Source organism: Nelumbo nucifera, chromosome 1 (genome assembly GCF_055504915.1).
Source record: "Nelumbo nucifera cultivar China Antique chromosome 1, China Antique-T2T, whole genome shotgun sequence".
Taxonomy (NCBI): Eukaryota; Viridiplantae; Streptophyta; class Magnoliopsida; order Proteales; family Nelumbonaceae; genus Nelumbo; species Nelumbo nucifera.
Window position 1 is genome coordinate 176,500,400 of NC_142649.1, and position 19,209 is coordinate 176,519,608.

Consider the following 19,209-nt stretch of genomic DNA (forward strand, 5'->3'; position numbering starts at 1 on the left):
ATGGAGAGAACATGCTTCGTTAATAGAAGGAAAACTGACTAGAGCTCCCTTGGTTGTCAACTCCATTAATTGAGAATTGATATTTTTTCAGAGGAAAGATTTTGAAAACTGAACCTAATTTTCAATTTCTTTTGTATTAAAAAACTAATAATGTACGATCAATGCTGCTATCCAATAATCAATGACCAATTCAACCCAAGAAATAAAACAATAATAACTCTAGGCATGTAAACAAATTAAAACTCTCATGTCTTAATTTCTTGTCTTGATGTTGATTCCTTGTCTTGACCAAATTAATATCTCTTAATTATCATTTATTATAACAAAATCAAAGCAAAACAAGCATTTGTTCTAGTGATAACCCAGAGGATCCAATGTGGGGGTGCAGCTGTTTACTCATTATTAAATTTCAACTAGATTATATTATCATCAAATCAAGTAGCCTCAGGATCAGCACTGGATCATGCTATGTCAGATTCCTCAACTCTTTAAGTCTCGATCTCAACTCTCAACCAAGGGAACTCAGAAACCAGGTGCCAATTGCATATTTACAGGCTTACAGCTAGTATAAATATATCTGGTTTGATGCAATTAGCCTTGTGCTCACCACACGCCTCATCTTCTTTCCCCTTCCACTGACTACAGAGGTATGTTTGATAGTGATAATCTTTCACTTTTCATTGTCTTTCACTTACTGTCTTAATTTTCTAGACTCTGGTTACAGAAAATTGTGACAACTGAGAAGAAAGAAACTAGGCTGTGTGAATTCCCTCCGAGGAGTTTCAACCATGAAAATTAGGGGGGAGACGAGGAGACTCCTCCTCATGGACTAGAAGAACCAACTTTCATTGTGTCCGGCCCTCGTTCAAATTGCTAATTGCCCACTTGCTCGGCAGCTCGGGCTCAGTAGTACGGCCAAATAGGGTTTTTCCGGCATTCCTGACTCCTGAACCACCAACTTTCATTCTGTGCTGGCAGTTAGGCATCTGCCGGCCGGTTTCTTGTAGTGAAAGTGAGTTGGGGGAATTGGGATCTCCTCCCAATAAACATTCTTCCACCATGTTCTTTGTCCGCATGTGATGTCTCGGTCTCACCATTTAATAGGGATCTGCTATCAATAAAACGCTTCCAATACTGTCTCAAATAGGATATTGCAGTTTGTCATTCATAAGAATATTTTCGATCCCTATGGACAACCATAATGACTTGTTGGGAATTTGTCACAGTAGTTGTGGACTCTACAATTTTGGGTCAAGTTGGGTTGAGAATTTGTCAAATTTTCAGTAAATTAAGGTTATGTTTGGTTTGAGGGAAAAAGTAGAGAAAGGTAGAGAAATTTATATAAATTTTGTATAGGTTTCACTTAGACTTGACAAAAAGTTGACCCAATCCATGAATCCGATCCGACCCAACATGAAAAAATAAGGTTAGGGTCTCATATATTAGCTACTTGAATGTGAGAATGACCCGACCCGATCTAACCCGGAAAAAATTGGGTTGGGCCATGAGTCAATCCGCTGACCCGATTGTCAAGTCTAACTGAGACTCTTTATGCATTGTTAGAAGTTTCCACTCTTTAATATTTTCTATTTACTATTTACTCTTTATTGTTTACTCTTTAAATTATTAAACGTTCATGTTTTTTTTTATTTTAAGGTTAAATTCTTTAATTTTGGCATTTTTCATGTAATTTTTCTTTATTTTTTTTAAATTTCAGTTGTTTTTTTTTTGAGATGACCCGAATTGACCCATGGGTCAACCCTAACCCAAACATTTAGGATTAGGATCTAGCATTTGACAACCCAACCCAAAATCAACCCGAAGTCTTTTGACCCAACCCGGACCCGACCCACCCAACCCAATTGCCAAGTCACTTTCACTACCTTTTTCCTACTTTTTCCTTCAAACCAAACAGAGCCTAAAGCTTAATTCAAGCTTCGTATGGTTGAAGTTCTTCAAATCGTGCAACCTAACTTGAAATTAAAATTAATTAAGCTGTATTTATTAATTGATACTAGACGACTAATCATTTTATCTTGTGCCATTACACAGACAGATCAAGGTAGAAGGATGAAGGAGGGTACGTTGTTTTTTGTTGTATGCTTAATTTTTGTGATATCTTTCAAGGCTCACGCACAGATATCACAAGTGGTTCCGAGCCGAGTAGCTGCGGATCTAGAGTTGTTTGCCGATGAACTCCCCCGAATGCCCAAGCTCCTCGGTTATTCCATGGGATATGGCGAATTTAAGCCCCGCCATCTCACCATCGGAATGTATGACAAACAATGGGTATGAAAATTTCAAATTAAAATATTTTTCTTTAAACCAATTTAGGGTTCTGTTTGGATAAGTTTTTGTTACTTTTGAGCTTTGGATTGTGAAAAATAAAATTGAACGAAAAATTATCTTCAGGATCTCTTTTAAAAACCTAACAATTTGAAGTTCGCGCATCTTTAAGCCTCAAAACACCAAACCTAATTGGCTTTGTGTTTTTAAGCTTTGAACTTTATCCAAATACAACCTTATTTTATTTTCAATATTTATTACTTTTCCAGCATCAAATTTCTTTCTAATCACTTTTTTTTTTATCTTCATCAAAATGATTTTTAATCACTCTTTGTAATGTTAATTTGAACTATATCAGTAATTTGTAGGGTTGCAAATAAATCGGATAGGGTTCAGTAAAGGGGTATATCCGATCTAATCAGATAAAAAATTCAACTGATCCAAATCTGATAAGACTTTGTCCGATTTTAAAGATTATGATTTGAATTCAAATATCTTATCGGATTACTAATTCAAATCCGATTCAATTTGAATTGTAATCAAAAAACTTGGTGATATAATACTTCATAAATTCATAATTAATAATTAATAGATCAGATTGGGTCATGGCGGATTGAATTGGGTACATTTGAATTCAATCCGTTAACTAAAGGGATTGACTTTTCCAACTTGATCTGATTTGTTAGGGTCAAGGGAGATCCAGGTTTAGTTCTTACTAGATTGAATTTGGATTTAAATCAGATTTAATTTGACTTATTTGCAACCCTAGTAATTCAGTAAGTATGGCTGATTTAGTAAAGAAAACTTGCATCACTAACCAGTCCCAATTATTCATCGGGATAATCAAGTCTAACCTAATTAGGCTATATTATATTGGCATCTATCTATGTTAATAACAACATAAAGCTTCATTTTTATAATATAATCCTAATAAAAATGACAAAAAAATAAGAAATTATCTATATGTTAATAAATCAAGTGTTTTCAATCAAAATTATATTCTATATTGATTATCAAGTTTACCTCTTTAGACATAGAATATAACAAAAATTACTAAAAAGATGGGAAACCTTTATATATTGTTAACTCGATAATTGGTTTAAAACAAATAAGAACAAAAAACTGGAACAAAATCACATAACCAGAACCAATATACTGGTTCGGTTGGGGTAGAACCAACTCATTTTATAGCCCTACACTAGACTTATTTATGGGTCGGGTAGCCTGATAGGCTAGCCAAGTTCAGCCCATTCTTTTTCAAAAAAAAATCCCGACTTGATAACATTTTATAAATAAAATACTGTGGTGGTTTTGAAATCATTTTAGGCTCATGTTCCTCTGCTCTTTTCTCACTCCATAATCCATTTCAATATTTTTGAATTTTGAAATTGTTTAATATAAATAAATCAGTTTTGCTATTAAGTAAAAAGAACTTCTTGCCCAATTTCCAGACTAGACTTTAGGCTTTATACGAGGGCTAGGGTCAGGCCTGAAACATGTTCTATTAATATAGAGGCAAAGTCGATCCTGAACCCAGCCCGTGAATAGGTAGTCTACCTGACACAAAATAACACTTTTTTAATCAAAACAACAATTAAGGTGGTGTTCGGCTTCGATGTCGTTTTTTGAGAAAATAACGCCACATTAGAAAAAGTGGTGCTTCAGAAAATGGCCCGTTATTTGGTATCATTTTTTCAAAAAAAAAAAAAATTTACTTCATACCACACTTTAAAAATCCGGAAAGTGTAGTATGAAGAAACACCAAATTCGATGTTTTTTCAGAAAACAGCCCATTACTGTCAGCGGTGCAATAATATTGCATCAATGTGGCATTATCTTGGATGTTGGATAATATGACCACTGCTGAGAACGGTTCTACAGCATTGGTACCAAACAAAACCAATACAGTTTTCCCAGAAAACAGTTTATGTGACAGCTCCGCTTCCAAACAAATACAACGCAGACATACCCAGCACTGTTTTCATGTTCCTAGCATCGATGCCAAATACCTGCTAAATATATAGATGGTCCGGTTCCTTTTAAGTGATCTGGTTTTTTAGATATCCGGTCTGTTCGGCTGATTCCTTTTGTACAAGCTCATGTTTCATTTTCCCATACTTACTCGCACAGAAATTCCACCGCGATTTACTTGCATCGACGGTGTTCGCGTACGGGACATGCCGAGAGACAGCAACAGTGCCGGGTCCCACAATTGAGGCACTCCAAGGAATACCAACATACGTGACGTGGACAAATCACCTCCCTCAAAGCCACATACTCCCATGGGATCGAACCATTCCTGTAGCCAATTTCTCCAGTGGGGTTCCTGCTGTGGTCCATCTACACGGTGGGGTCCAGGATCCACTAAGCGACGGCCATGCCTTTGCCTGGTTCACCAACGATTTCAACCTCACCGGAAAGACCTGGACAAAACCAACCTACACCTACCCCAACGTCCAGCACGCAGGAAACCTCTGGTACCACGATCATGCCGTCGGTTTGACACGTCTCAACCTCCTAGCGGGCCTGATCGGTGGTTACGTCATCCGCAACCCTACGCTAGAAGCAACTCTGAACCTCCCATCTGGACGGGAGTTTGACCGCCTCTTGTTCCTCTTTGATAAGAGCTTCTATTCAAACGGATCCATTTATATGGATCCGGTTGGTAATAACCCGGATATTCACCCACAGTGGAACCCGGAATATTTCGGGGACGCCATTATCGTCAACGGCAAGGCCTGGCCTTATCTCAACGTCCAGAGGCGGAAATACCGTTTCAGGATCGTCAACGCTGCAAACGCACGTTATTTCAGGCTCTCATTGACCAACAATCTTACCTTTGTCCATGTCGGATCCGATTCATCCTACCTCTCCGCACCCGTTGAAACCAGCACCGTATTTCTATCCGTATCCGAGATTGCTGATGTGATCATCGATTTCACACATTGTATTGGCACCGAATCGGTTATGACTAACGACGCACCATACCCGTACCCGACCGGTACACTCATATCCGGGGGTCTTGGATTCGTAATGAAGTTCAACGTTTCAGCGGGAAGTCCAGTCCGACCCGATACATCGACGATCCCCACAACCTTAGTGAATTATGTGCCGGCAACACTACCTGTGAATGTAACAACAAGAACAATCGCACTGTACGAGTACTACAAGAACAATAGTGATACAACGAAACCCACCCATCTCTACATAAACGGGTTAAGCCCGGATGATCCGGTAACAGAGACCCCCAAAACGGGTAGCACCGAGCTGTGGCAGGTGATCAACTTGACTCCTGATAATCACCCACTGCATCTGCACTTGGCTTCAATCCAGATGATCAATTCGACGGCGTTGGCGAACTCCTCGGCGTTCACGGAGTGTATGAAGGCTTTGGGTGATCCAAACAAGTGCGATCTGAAAGGCAATTTAACAGATACAGTTATCTTCACACCCCCTGAAGAGCAGACATGGAAATCCGCACTGAAGCTGGAGCCTGGATACGTGACTTATGTGATCGCCAAATTTAATCTGGTTGAGACTGGTGCCCCATATCCGTTTGATGCTACTGCTGAACCCGGATATTATTACCATTGTCATGTGAGCCTCTAACAGACTAACACTCTGCATCACCCAGTTTCAGCACTTGGGTTGGGCTTTACTGGGTAGCAAGCAAGCCCACAAAGATTGACTAAATTTGTTTTGTTTTTTGTTTATGCAGATTCTGGACCATGAAGACAATGCTATGATCCGACCATTGAAGCTGGTTCCATGAAGAAAATACAGGTGCAAAATTAAAATGAATAACTGGACATTGCTCCAGTATGTGTTGAGCTAGAGTTGATTTCATGTGCATTTCTATTTCTGTTTTGTGTATCATTTCAAAATCTGGTTTTGAAATCTCGGGCTGAAATAAGACATGTTGATGTATAAATTGTTCTGGGTGTAAACCATTTATAGCCTTGTTTGGAAATAAAATATGGTCTCTAACCAGATGTTCTGGTGGTTTGAACTTTCAAAAGGATACAAGGAATTGAATTGATCACTAATTGGACGTGAATGAGAACTGATCACGAACAGGCAGGCTCAACCCGGCTTGACTTCAAATCTAGGTTATTGTTAACAGTGCGGAGCCAAGGGGATTAGGGAATTCATGGTCTTCCATATTACCCAAAACCCCCCAATTAGGGGGTGTTCTATTTTTGAATTTTGAGAGGGGAAAAGTTGGTTCCCATTGACCAAGAATCTCATGTTTTTTTTTTCAGATTAATATGAGGACTAGGGAAAGTTTATTTTCTTGGATATTATTTATCTGGATAAGTGATACCCATCTTCTAGGTGGGTAAATAACTTTCCCACCTGGGGGAAGTTGCCAATACTTGAATGGGACAAAAACGCCCCTTTTAATAATGAACTATATGGTTAAAATGGTCATTGCCTTATTTACTTGGAAAATAAAAGAACAATGCACTTACCTGGCTAAATGTTTCCTAGGAAAAACTTACCCAAGTAATTGTGTTTACTCAGATAAATAACTTGCCGAAAAGCGAACAGGGCCTTATATTATTCCCCCATCCATGTATATTCTCCCCTCCTTGATCCATGTTAGGTTTTGGCCCCCCCCAAAGAAAATTCCCGGTTCCACCCCTGATGGTTGAAGATTTGAACAACCCAAAGGCCCTAAACTTTTTCTATCTTTCTATTTATATGTATAAATATCATATAAATATGTATATATATACCCGTGAATGTATGCATCTAATGATTCACACAAATTTAAGTTTTGTAGGCAAACATTTTCAAATATAAAACTCCTAAAAAGCATCAAACTATGCCCTTTTGCTGTAACATTGTTAAGGTGAGTTAACTTTAACCCCTTAATATTAAGAAGATTTTACTAAAAATAAGTCAATAAGTGATTGGATTGGGTTAGAATTGACTGATCTAACCTGACCTCACATCCGTGTGAGAAAAGAAGAAAGAGAGTAGGAACTAGGAAAGACGAATTACATGTTAGATATTGATTAGGGACAATTCCTTATTAAACAGAAGGATTAGTGACAAGGTGACGTGGGTTTGATAGGGATGAAATAAAGTATACCACAAAAGTACAAGAAAACATGGCTCAACTAATGTACTGCAATACAAGACAATAAGACATGCGTATTATATTTGTGGCTGATCTCAAGGGTTGACTTGTGTGGACCTACTGCTTTAAAAAACAAAAATTGAAAGATTTTTGGGTTGAATCCGATCTGCATAGCTCAGATCCAGCCCCTCAAACTGGACACATTTAGCTTGATCTCAAGTCTGGATTGGTTTTGGGTTCATCAAGGTGGGCTCAGTAGGCCTAATAGGTCCAATGCTTAAAAACATTGTTCTTAATTTATTTAGCATAAGTAATTTCAACTATCAAAAAAGAATAATGTTATTTTGTATGCATTGGTCGAGTTTGGGTTGGGTTTGAGGAGGCTTTGAGCTACTAAGGGCTATGCCTAGGCTCAGCCAAAAAAGTAAAAAAATTAAAAGGCTTTAGGCCCACACCATCCTGAGGATTGAAAGTCGAAGCCCAATCTATCTTAAATTTAGAGCTGGCTATGGGTTCGAATTGGGCCCACTCAAATTCCACCCCTACTACTGTTCTTTACGCCTTTCAGTGGTTTTAATCCAAAAGTCAAGATAGAAATTTAATAGATTGTAAGAATTTTGCCCACCCACAGTGTAATTGTAAGAGGCTAAGGCTGCACTTGCCATTATGAACTTTGGACTTTGAACTGCCAAAAGGGATAAGTCCTTGAAATTAAGGAATGTCAAATGCCAATAAACTTGTTACTTAAGACTGAGTTTTGTTGCAATGCAATTTTATTTGCACTAATACAAATGCATGTAAGTGCAAATGAAAAGAATGTAAATTCTGATTTCATTTTGTTCTGGGTTTTATTTTATTTTGCTTCAAGTCCTATTTTACTTCATTTTTACTGAAATCAAACAAAATATAGTAAAATTTGGAACAAAAATAAATTAAAATTTGAACCCAAACCATTTAAACTACCATAATTTTGCATCAGTGAAAATAAATTTGCATTGCAACCAAATGCAGCCTAAATGGCAAATGCCATAGTCCATCCTGTTCCACGCGACTGCATCATAGAAAGAAGCTAATAGTAGGTGCAATGGTTGAGTATTATTGTTCATGTTGATCGCCTCCCACAGCTTATTACAACCATATTCCAACCACAACTTCTGCTCTTTTCTCATTCATATATAGACTGTAGATAGACGTGTCTTTCTCTTTGCATTTGCTTTTGCACTCGTACAATGCCGTCTGCTCTATTATTATTGTTTCCAGTGCAACAGTATATTGGATTCATTTGGATGTTGCTGCCGAGTTCCCTCCCTCTGGGGGCTTACTTTGCATCGTTGATCAACAAGGATTCTGTAGTATTGTAAATTGAAAGGCAATGATCGCATCAGCAACCTCGGACGGTAATAAGAGTATAAGACTAATGGATGGATCATAGGGAGATGAGACGACTCAGATGCCACATAAACAAACAAACTCTCCACTGTTGGTTCCTGAAATCCTTGGAGCTTGGCCCGTCACCATTCATTATAGGTTGGGAGACTGACGTACACAAAACCACTGGTCAAAGAGAAACAAGTATATATAATTTTTTTTTCTTTTGATAAGCCAAAAAGCAATTAATTTATCTCATAATCTCATAATGTGTATGTATAGAAAATGCGTTTGAACCATTTTTAAGCAAGAGAATTGAAATTTTTAGGATCTACTCTTTCTTTTCTAATAGTTATTACTCTCTATTTTTTTTTTTAGTAAAGCCCTATTTATTTATACTGAAATGCCCATTTCATCTCCATTTTGAGGGATGGTATTGGGTCGGTTTTGGCATGGTCTGGTCCACCCTGGATTCGACTCAACCCAATCCAACTAATTGGATAGGAATCCAAATCCAACCCACCCCAACCTATGAACAGTACCACTATCAAGTGCCCATTTGATTCACGGGAATAGGGGGATCTGGGATCGGTCATTTCAATTCCAATTATTATTTCATTTCCAACTATTTGGTTGGATGGAATCAGAATTCTATTCTCAGTCTTGTTGGAATGGAATGGCATTCTACCATTTGATCAGGTCGGGAATGGTCATTCCCTCTCCCTCTCTTTGGAATAAAATTCTATTTCAATTTATTCCAATTTTAATTCCGATTCCTGTCTTGAACCAAACAGATTATGGGAATAGATTATTCTGATTCTAAAAACCAAACTCACATTATGTTAGTGGGTCAGATTAGGTGTAGAGCAGGCTCAATCCAAATCCAAAACCCTATTAAAGACTGCTCTGAAGCCGGGTCGGGTCAATGCAGGCTTACCACTTAACCCGATCCACTAATATTCCTACCCATTTGATGATGACATATCAGGGTAAAAGAAAGCCATTACCATGAACAGTGAGACCTAGGCATACCTTCACGTTGAAATTAACACGGATTTTCCACATCTCAATCGTGGAATCTGAGTCGTCCGTCCTCTACACTACCACCATCCATGTATCTCCATTATTGAGATCGATATATAACACAGAAATAAAAATACTGCTATCACCATCCGAGATTGCTGATGTGATCATTGACTTTGCAAACTGCAATACTACAGTCTCTATTGACCAACGATGCTAAGTTTTTGCGCCCAACATGGCAACCAGGAGAAGGGAGCTCGACTGAAGAATCATAATGAATCCCATTGTTGCACCAGGAATACTTCTAGTGTACTACTTGGCCAGACAGATTGAGACTCTCCCTTGCCAACTGCTAAAGGTGCAGCTAGCCCACACATCTGACATCTCTCTATATGAATGGGAAAAGAGCGAATACTCTGATGATGGAGACAACAATATATGGAAAGCACTCAAAGTGTGGAAGGTGATCAACTTGACTAACAATACCCACTCATTGCACCTAATCTTGGCTTCAACTGACAAATCAGTGCATGAGTTTGTGAATCCAGACTATAACCTGCATGAGAGAAAACAATAACCATTAATTAACTAAGGTTTGAGCTTAATTAATTAAAAAGCTAACTATAAACTGCAGATAAATTGAGCATAAAGTAAGCAGTACAGCAAGATATAAAATTGATAGTATTATACCCATGTACACGTCATATGCATTGTTAGACATTATTAAAAGAGATTTCCATTCATGAATTTCTAATTAAAGATCTAGACCACTGAATTCATACCTCAACACCAGTAAATTAATCTTAAAAATCTAAGTGATTTATAAGGGCTTCAAGAATGAAAGTGAAGCTCCTCTCCAACAACCCCGTCATCATCGAGGGCGATTCTAAGCTAGTTATCTCGTGTTTGAAACGCCTCTCCAATCCTCCATAGCGCTTAAGGAACATCATCCAGGAATGCTTAGAGCTAAAGAAGTGATTGCTTAGAGCTAAAGAAGTGATTAAATGAGAATATTTACTACAAGTATGTTTACAGGGAGGCTAATCAGCTGCAGATTGGTTAGCAAACTATGAGCTCTCAATGACTAATGGGTGGATTGATTTTGGTCTGAACAACATTCCTCCTGGTTTAGTTTGCATTTGTTTAAGTGTCTTCTGGGGGAGTGCTACCCCTCGGCTTATGTAGCACACCAAGTTTTTTTATCAAAAAAAAAGAATGAAAGTGATGCAATAAATGATATACCAAATTAACACAAAGACCTAGGTTATCAAAATGGTCCATTCTTAAGATGACTGCATTAACTTGAACCATTCAACTGATGTATTGAGGTTCAGCTAATCTAGACTACAAAAAAAAAAAAATGTACTAAATCTAGGCCACCAAAGTGATCACCCAAGATCAATGAATTAATCTTAGCCATCCAAGTGATGTACCGAAAGTTCAACTAATTTGAGCTGTCCGAACAATGTACCAAATCAACCCAAAATATAATCTCTACAAATTGGAGAATTAATCTTAACCATTCAAGCAATATATGAAACTTTCAACTTATCTTGGCCATTCAAGTAAAGCACCAAAATTTAGATAAAGAGATATACAAAACAAAGATTTGGATCATCAAAATAGCCTTTTAAGATCGATAAGTAAATCTCAGCCATATGAATTTTATGATTTCAAACCATCATCCGGCAAAGATTTTAGGTCTAGTTTTAGTAAAATCCAGAAAATTGTCAAAAACCATTTCACCTAATTGGTTGGGCTGTTGACCCATTCAATCCAATGACTAGGTCACAGGTTGCATACTAAATGTGAATGTAAACTTCGGGAAACCATAACTTTGTGCTCAGATGTGTGATTGAGGTAAGCTTTTTTTTTGGTAACTATTCAAGATCTATGTGTCTTAAGGTGCAATAGGTGCCTTGCCCCACTATTTTTGTGAAAAAAAAAAACCTTTTTTGACATTAATTGGAATTTTCAATATTTTTATAAATAAAAAATAAAATAAAATTTAAAATAATATATATTTTATCTAAAATATAATTATACATTATTTATTGACAAAATACATGTTTATGCACACATACTGATGTGGTATGGTCTGACCCATTCCGACCCAAATGATTGAACCAATGACTCATAACCAAAAAGCAAAACGGTTTAACCTCTATGTCAATTTTTAAAACATTGAATGAAAGTAGTCTTCATATGATAAATGAATCAATCTCAACCGTCCAAGTGACACCAAGATTTCAATCAATCTAAGCTGTTCAATTGATGTACCAAATCAATCCAAAAATCAAGAGCATCAAAATGTTAATATAGAAATCGATGTACTAGTATAACCAAAGATCTAGTAGTTTTTCAATGGTATCCATGATAAATCAATGGACCTTAAACACCTGAGAATATATTATCCCCAACAATAACCAACATTAGACATCACTCAATCTATATTTGTGTTTTTTAAAAGCATAAAAATAAAAATGATGTATGGTCAATTAGGTAGAAAGGGGGCTAAATGTCATAAAAAATAATATAGGGATCTAAGTGTCACACTCATAAGGGTTTTTCTGTAGTAACCTATTCATATAATATTAAGATAAAAAAAAAATTGTCGTACACTCTTCTTAATTTTGAAAATTTGTAGCGTTAATGTACCATATGCCTTGTGAATATTCGCACCTAATAATGTGTATACGAATATACAAATATATATAGTACTGAACAGATCCTAATAATCGAACAAGATTCATGTAGCCGAGCCCATATACTTGGGAAAAGGCTTTGTTTGGTTGAGTAATAAATAAAACACAAATTCATTTATGATGTAATGAAACAGCATGAATGTACAGTCTGGTCTAAAAGGTGACTAAGGAACAGCCCCCATTTGAAAATCACATCTGGTTCTGTTTAATTGCTGGAGCCCAGCCATTTGATCCAAAGACCAAGGTGCTTAACCCAAGTTCAACCCATTCCAGGCTAAAATCGAATTAAGCTGTGGGTTGTAGTTTGTGATGATATTGTCAGATCTGGATTCTTACGGGTTGAACGATTAACTAAATCAAACTGCTTCCTTATTTACAGAGACCCCATTTGATTATTTTCCCCCAATAATAGATCTTACCCTCAGAAATTCAAAAATCAAATGGGATTCTGTGATAACGGAACCCAGAAGCTCATTAAACATAAAAGGGGAGATGAATCCAAGCTTACCTAGTCTTCATTTGAAGCAGAAAATGCTCAGATGGATAAGATACGGGCTCTTCTTCAACCTCTAACTATCAAGTAGGTTCAATGCTCCTAGGGAAATGCATTAGTCGAGCAACAATGGTGAATGTATAGCTCAAACAATGCTCTAAATCAAGGTAAATCGAGGGTTTATGGGTGAATAGAAGATCAGAAGTGCAACAAGCAAGGCAAATTCTCCTCCCTTTATATTGTTTGAGAGAGAGAGAGAGAGAGAGAGAGAGAGAGCGCACTTGTAGTTACTAATTAGTACCGTTCAAGTTGTATTGTTGTACTATCGGATTGGTTGTAAATGGTAGCTTTGTACTATTGTACTGATGAGAGTTAGTGGGAGTGCAATCTTCTACAACTGCTACTGCTTAAATTGTACTATCCACATCCACAGTAGACTGTGAGAGATAGGAGCACCTCGATCTCAAATTTGAGATGGATTCCCTGGCTGGTATTAAAAAAGACCCCACATCGTTCCATGATTTTTGTTTAACTTGTTGTAATTTAGGCACGCTATTTCCTTTTTTTTTAATTTATTCCGAGCAATAATGTACTGTAATGCAGGGTTTGAGCTACGATCTATCTGCTAGTAATGTACTAGCATTTATGTGAAGGGATTGTATGAAATTGAGGCTGCTTTTGGAATTGATGTAAATCAAGAATGACTAAAAGTTTACATTAATTCGGTTTTGTTAGTGTTTGGAATAAGTGTAAATGAAGATTGATGTAAAATTTCAATCTGTTTTAGATTTATTGGCACTTGAATGAAGTAGAATTTCACATCATAAATCAATGTAAAACTTCATCAAGCATAAAGTTTTACATCCATTATCGATGTGAATACTACATTATTTAATTGATTTACAGTTATAAAATTTTATATCGAATTTAAACAAAGCAAAGCCTGAGGAACTGTTTGATAATGGCTGAAGCAACTGAACTTAATAAATCATTGCATTGCCTTTTAGTGGATAAGTTATTTATTTAAATAATAAACTTAAGAATATAGTAATCAATCTACCATCTTCATCTAAACCCTTATTCCAACTATATGGATTTGACTATAGAATCATGTTTTGCTATTCATATATCTTTAGTGCCATATTCATTATTATTAAGTCACGAACTCCTAAACCATTTCTTACTATTTTAATTCATATCATTTTTTACGTTTCTCCCTTTTAATCCTACCTTCTAATTATTTATTGATTAAAAAGTTGAAAAAATTATATATATATAAATATATATATATATATATATATATATATATATATATAATTTCGTTATTACTAGCAATCATGGTAGATTGGGTAACATGAGTAACAAAAAGAGAGTTCCCATTTGATTATGTGCTGGATCAACCACAAATGACTACTTTTGTTTCCTTTTTTTTGTCTTAAAATCAAACATGGGCATGGCTCAGATGAAAATGCAACTTGGGCGTGTAGTGTAGGGTGGGCTTAGAAGCCTTAGTTGTAAAACAGACAAGGCCAAGGGCTGCCCATCCCAAGATTTTAAAAATCGAACTGGACATAGAACCATTCTAGGGACCAGTTCTTAGGTTGAACGGATGATCCGTTCTGACTTAAAAAATAAATAAAATAAAAATGGCCAAAACCATTGTTTGGATCGATAAGTCAACTAAATCAATGATTTTTTGCCAAAAGGCTGTTTTAGGATAAAATAGAACCAATTACTTGACCTATTCTTGAATCAACCGGTCCGGCCATCCGGCCTGATCCAGTTTTCAAAACCATGGCCCATCCATAAAGCCTAAGTAGTAGTACAACCCCAGCTTCAAATGTCAATTTGAGAGGGCTTTCATGTTTTCTGCTTTTAGCTTAGCAAAGTGGGGTTCATCCAGAGTGTCGATTAGCAATGTTTGGTGAAAAAATGCAAACAATCCAAACTGACTATCTTCAACCACCATGACTTTTTTTGAAGCTTCTTCTAATGGTTTCTTCAAAGCATGCATGCAACTCAACCAAATCTTGAATCCTTCCAAATGGTTGGCTCAGGCCCAACCTACAGCCCCAAGAATTCCACCCCAACCAGTGAGGTTCAGACTGGGCTAGCCCAAATGCTAGACCCTAATTTTAATCCCGACTCCTGAATTGTCTCTAATGCATTCTATTTCTAGTTTAAAAGTGGTGCAGTTTTTTTTTTTTTTTTTGCCTTGCTGTGCCCTCAACACAAGCCAACTTTCCAATGCAGCATAGATAATCAATCAGTTGACGCATATTTGAGGAGTTGAACTAATATTTGTGTAACTAATCCAAGATGGGATCCGGCTCATGGGTCCTGAGCCTTTACTGGTCCAAAACGTTTTATGGATCCTTAAGCCCATGACCTAGTCTTTCATCTTCAAGTCAATGAATTAGATATTAGTTGGGATTTGGGTCTGCTTGAAGCTCTATAGTCTATCGGTCTACCCATGGCCATCGGCCACCGGGTGGTTGAGACTTGAGAGTACGTTAACGTCACTGCAAATTGGGGACAAAAATGGAAATTAATGGGGGCGGAATTGGTCAATTTGTTGAACCGTCAACCAATTGTAGTGGTAGTACCAAACAGTACGATTACAAATTTACAATACAAGTCTACGAAGATTTCTAGAGCCACGGTTCGGTCCGCAAGGTTGCAAAAGTTTGTCTTTATTAGTTTATAAATTTATTTAATTTTTTTGGGTTTGATTATGATATGGAAAAGATATGATATCAGAAAAATAACTGACCAATAAATTGGAATCATAAACGTGGTAGCAAATCAGGTGTCATTTATCAAAATTTATGGGTCGGTTTTGATTGATCAAAACTCTTTTCATATCATATCTTTCCCGTATCATAGATTTTCCCAATTTTTTTATAAGCCATTAGACTAATTTCATTCATCAACAATAATTTTCATAAGTGTTGGATATTATATTTATAATTACCACAATTATTGGAACTGTGTTTATGGGTTTCGGGAATGATCCTCCGGTAGGAATGGAAATAGGCGGGTTTGGGGCCGAGACAATACTCCCCCTCCCAAATTTTCAACCCCAAGTTTTAAATTAGCCCCCATCTTTGACCTTGATCCCCATAGCCTACATCCCTGATCTTCGACTAAGATGGGTTCTCCATCGGACACCTGAATCCCTGATCTTTTTTAATTAAAAGTTTGTTTTTAATCCCAAATCTACGTAGCATGTAATTTTTACACAAATTAGGCTTGAATTTTTTGTCATTAGGCTGAATTCATATATTAGTTTTGTGTGTTTTTTTTCATGTTAGACCAACTGACCCACATATATATATATATAAAACCTTGGTTAGGTCAATCTAACCTTGGTCCTGGCCTAATCCCAATCCTAATGCATCAAATTTTATTACAGGATTGGGCCTGGGTTGAAAAAATCGGGCTTTACCTCGGAATCAACCTGGGCTCGGGCCTTCGTCCCAATACTAAGGATCGGGCTAGGGTTGAGCTTAAATCCATCCTAAGCCGCCCTGATTACCCTTGCACTAGGGCTGTCAATGGATCAGTTATGTCTGATTGACCAAACTGATTGTGCTAGATTTGATTCCATGATATTTTTTCCCAATTAATATTTGGATCGGTTTTGATTCTTCCTTATTCTGAACTGTTTCAGAATGAGCCAATTATTTTATTAAATATATATAAGAATTTCCTAGTTTTCTCACAATTTTTATTGTATTTATGTCAGAAATGATAAATTTCATAGATAATATTGGTTAAAGTCTTAAAAGACTTGATTTATTAACATATAGATAATTTTCCCGATTAATAATAATTGGATCAGTTTTGGTTCTTCCATATTCTAAACTGATTCAGAATGAACCAATTATTTTATTAAATATATATAAGGGTTTACTTGTTTTCTCACAATTTTTATTGTATTTTAGGTTTGAAATTTCATAGATAATATTGGTTAAAGGCTTAATTTATTAATTTTCTAGTTATTATCATTTTTATTATCAAAAATCAACTTTTAACTTATTATTTAAATAAATAAATATAGATGTCATAGCAAGTAATAATCAGGTGGTTTTGGACCCATATTTTTTCATGATTAATAATTCAGGACTGAGACACCCTCTCTTGACCCAAAGCGGACTCATTGACAGCTCTATCCTACACGACACCAACACATCAGAATTTAATGACACTGATACATTTAAAAGATTGGTCCATGATTTTATGTTGATTAAAAATCGATTTGGGACTGATACACCATATCTAGACCTGGCAATCGGGCAGGGTGGGTCGGGTTCGGGTTGGGTCAAGGTATTTCGTGTTGATTTCGGGTTAGGTTGGGTTTCAGGTTGGATTGTCAAATGCTAGGTCCTAATCCTAAATGTTCGGGTTAGCGTTGGCCCATAGGTCAATTCGGGTCATCCCAAAAAATAATTGAATTTTAAAAACATAAAGAAAATTTACATAAAAAATGTAAAAATTAAAAGAATTAACCTTAAAACTTCAAATATAAAATAAAAACTTTAACATTTAACAATTTAAAGAGTAAACAATAAAAAGTAAAGACTAAATAGAAAAAATTAAAGAGTGAAAACTTCTAACAATGCATAAATAATCCCAATTAGACTTGACAATCGGGTCAGTGGGTTGACCCATGACCCAACCCAGTCCAGTTTTCGGATCGGGTTCACGGGTTGGGTCAACTTTTTGCCAGGTCTAACCATATCCCGACCCATTGACAAGGCACCAGGTGGGAGGGGCAAAAGTTAATAAATATGTATAAACATAAATAAGAGATAAAATATAAGGTGGATATAAATGGGGGTGTGGGGATTTTCAAGTTGATGGGTGAGGGTTCTGATTCTCCTTTGTCACCCTCATTTCCGTCCTAGTCCTTACGATGGTAATTTCCTCGTTCATATTAAGTATTTTGCCTCCTTGACTTGATCGGATTAGGGATGGAGATTGTCTTGGCAAGGACGGGGAATTGACGAAATAGATTGGCAACAGGATTCATGTAGCCAATCCCATATAGTTGGGGCAAGGCATGGATGATGATGATTTATATTATACAAAATATCAAAATATATTTAAAATATTATTTATATTTCAAAATTATACTTTATTTTAAGTATTTTTTCAACAAATTTATTAAAAAATTAGAGATATGGGTCCTTGATGAGAAGCCCGTCCCCGTTGATGATCGAGGATGGAGGTTAACTTTTCTCCCAACAAGATTGGGATTGGTGATGGGGAGTATGGTCCCTACCTCATTGCCATTCATACATACTCTACACAACACCAACACACATGATTTTCAAAACCAGACTGGACCGGACGGTTTTGGTTTTCCCCAAAATCAGAATTTCTTCAAAAACCGTTGATTTTGGTCAGCAAACCGCTGACCCGAGCAGTGAACTATTCGAACCATTTTGGCCGTTTTTATTTTTTTGTCAGAACAGGCCCACCGTTCGACCCGGTAACCAGACCCCCGACCGGTTCAATCTCTGGGTCGGTTTTAAAAACCATGCCAATACATCATAATTTAACAACGCAGGTGTATTGAAGAAATGTGAGATGAACATTTCCCCAATTAGAGAGCAACATAACTGACATGGAAACTGAAAATGCCTTCTAGCAATTTTGGGAGAAGAAAATTTGCTCCTCATAAAGCGCTCATAACACCAATCCTATAGCACATCACAGTCATGCATTGAAAACATCTTCACATGAACGACAACATACAAATATAGAAGATGTTTCCAATGCATGGCCAAAATAACTGTGAGGTTGGTGTGAAAAGCGCTTTGTGAGGAGTTAATGAAAAGGTTTGCTTTCGTTGCACCAGATTTCACCCAAGTTCCTGTTCTGCTCACTCAACATATTAACCAACTTCCTATTATTGTGGTCACAACTCAAGAACAACCCAAGCCATGGCAAGAGCTCTAACGTATTACTATAGCACAAATTGCAGTTAGCCTTAAGCCACTCGAAAGGAGGAGAAAGCCAGCTCTGGACCTCTGGTTACCCTCATTATGATCACTCTGGAATCCAGTATGAGGATGGTGTGCTGCATTGTTGCTTCGAAGAAGTAATGTTGAGGTCGCTCCGATTGCCCTCGTTTTGTTTGTTTTTTCTTCTTTTGAGTTTAGAATGTGTACTTTCTTTCATAGAAAAGGGTTTTCATTTAGTTGGTTGCAGGTTTACTCCAACTCAACACCTAATGACAT

General features: G+C 36.8%; 1 protein-coding gene and 1 long non-coding RNA gene across 2 annotated transcripts; one reads left to right on the top strand and one right to left on the bottom strand.

Annotated features, from left to right (window-relative positions):
* The first annotated feature begins 514 nt into the window (after positions 1–514).
* LOC104587262 (multicopper oxidase LPR1 homolog 1-like) lies at positions 515–6,304 on the top strand. The gene is made up of 4 exons (XM_010244800.3): positions 515–647; positions 2,053–2,289; positions 4,417–5,883; positions 6,005–6,304. Exons 2-4 carry the CDS (start codon positions 2,071–2,073, stop codon positions 6,056–6,058), a joined length of 1,740 nt encoding a protein of 579 aa, XP_010243102.2. The 5' UTR covers positions 515–647; positions 2,053–2,070; the 3' UTR covers positions 6,059–6,304.
* A 1,983-nt stretch (positions 6,305–8,287) lies between these two features.
* On the bottom strand, positions 8,288–13,169 carry LOC104587261 (uncharacterized). Its single transcript, XR_733565.3, has 3 exons — positions 12,977–13,169; positions 9,773–10,319; positions 8,288–8,926 (listed from the first exon to the last, which is right to left on the bottom strand). It is a non-coding gene; the product is annotated as an uncharacterized LOC104587261 (long non-coding RNA).
* Between the last annotated feature and the right edge of the window lie 6,040 nt (positions 13,170–19,209).

What these genes read in the sequence shown, in the direction of transcription:
- LOC104587262 (XM_010244800.3), top strand. Translation starts at nt 2,071, where the DNA reads ATGAAGGAGGGTACGTTGTTTTTTGTTGTATGCTTAATTTTTGTGATA. An exon ending in GAATGTATGACAAACAATGG is followed by an intron (nt 2,290 to 4,416) that starts GTATGAAAATTT and finishes TTACTCGCACAG; the next exon opens with AAATTCCACCGCGATTTACT. An exon ending in GATATTATTACCATTGTCAT is followed by an intron (nt 5,884 to 6,004) that starts GTGAGCCTCTAA and finishes TTGTTTATGCAG; the next exon opens with ATTCTGGACCATGAAGACAA.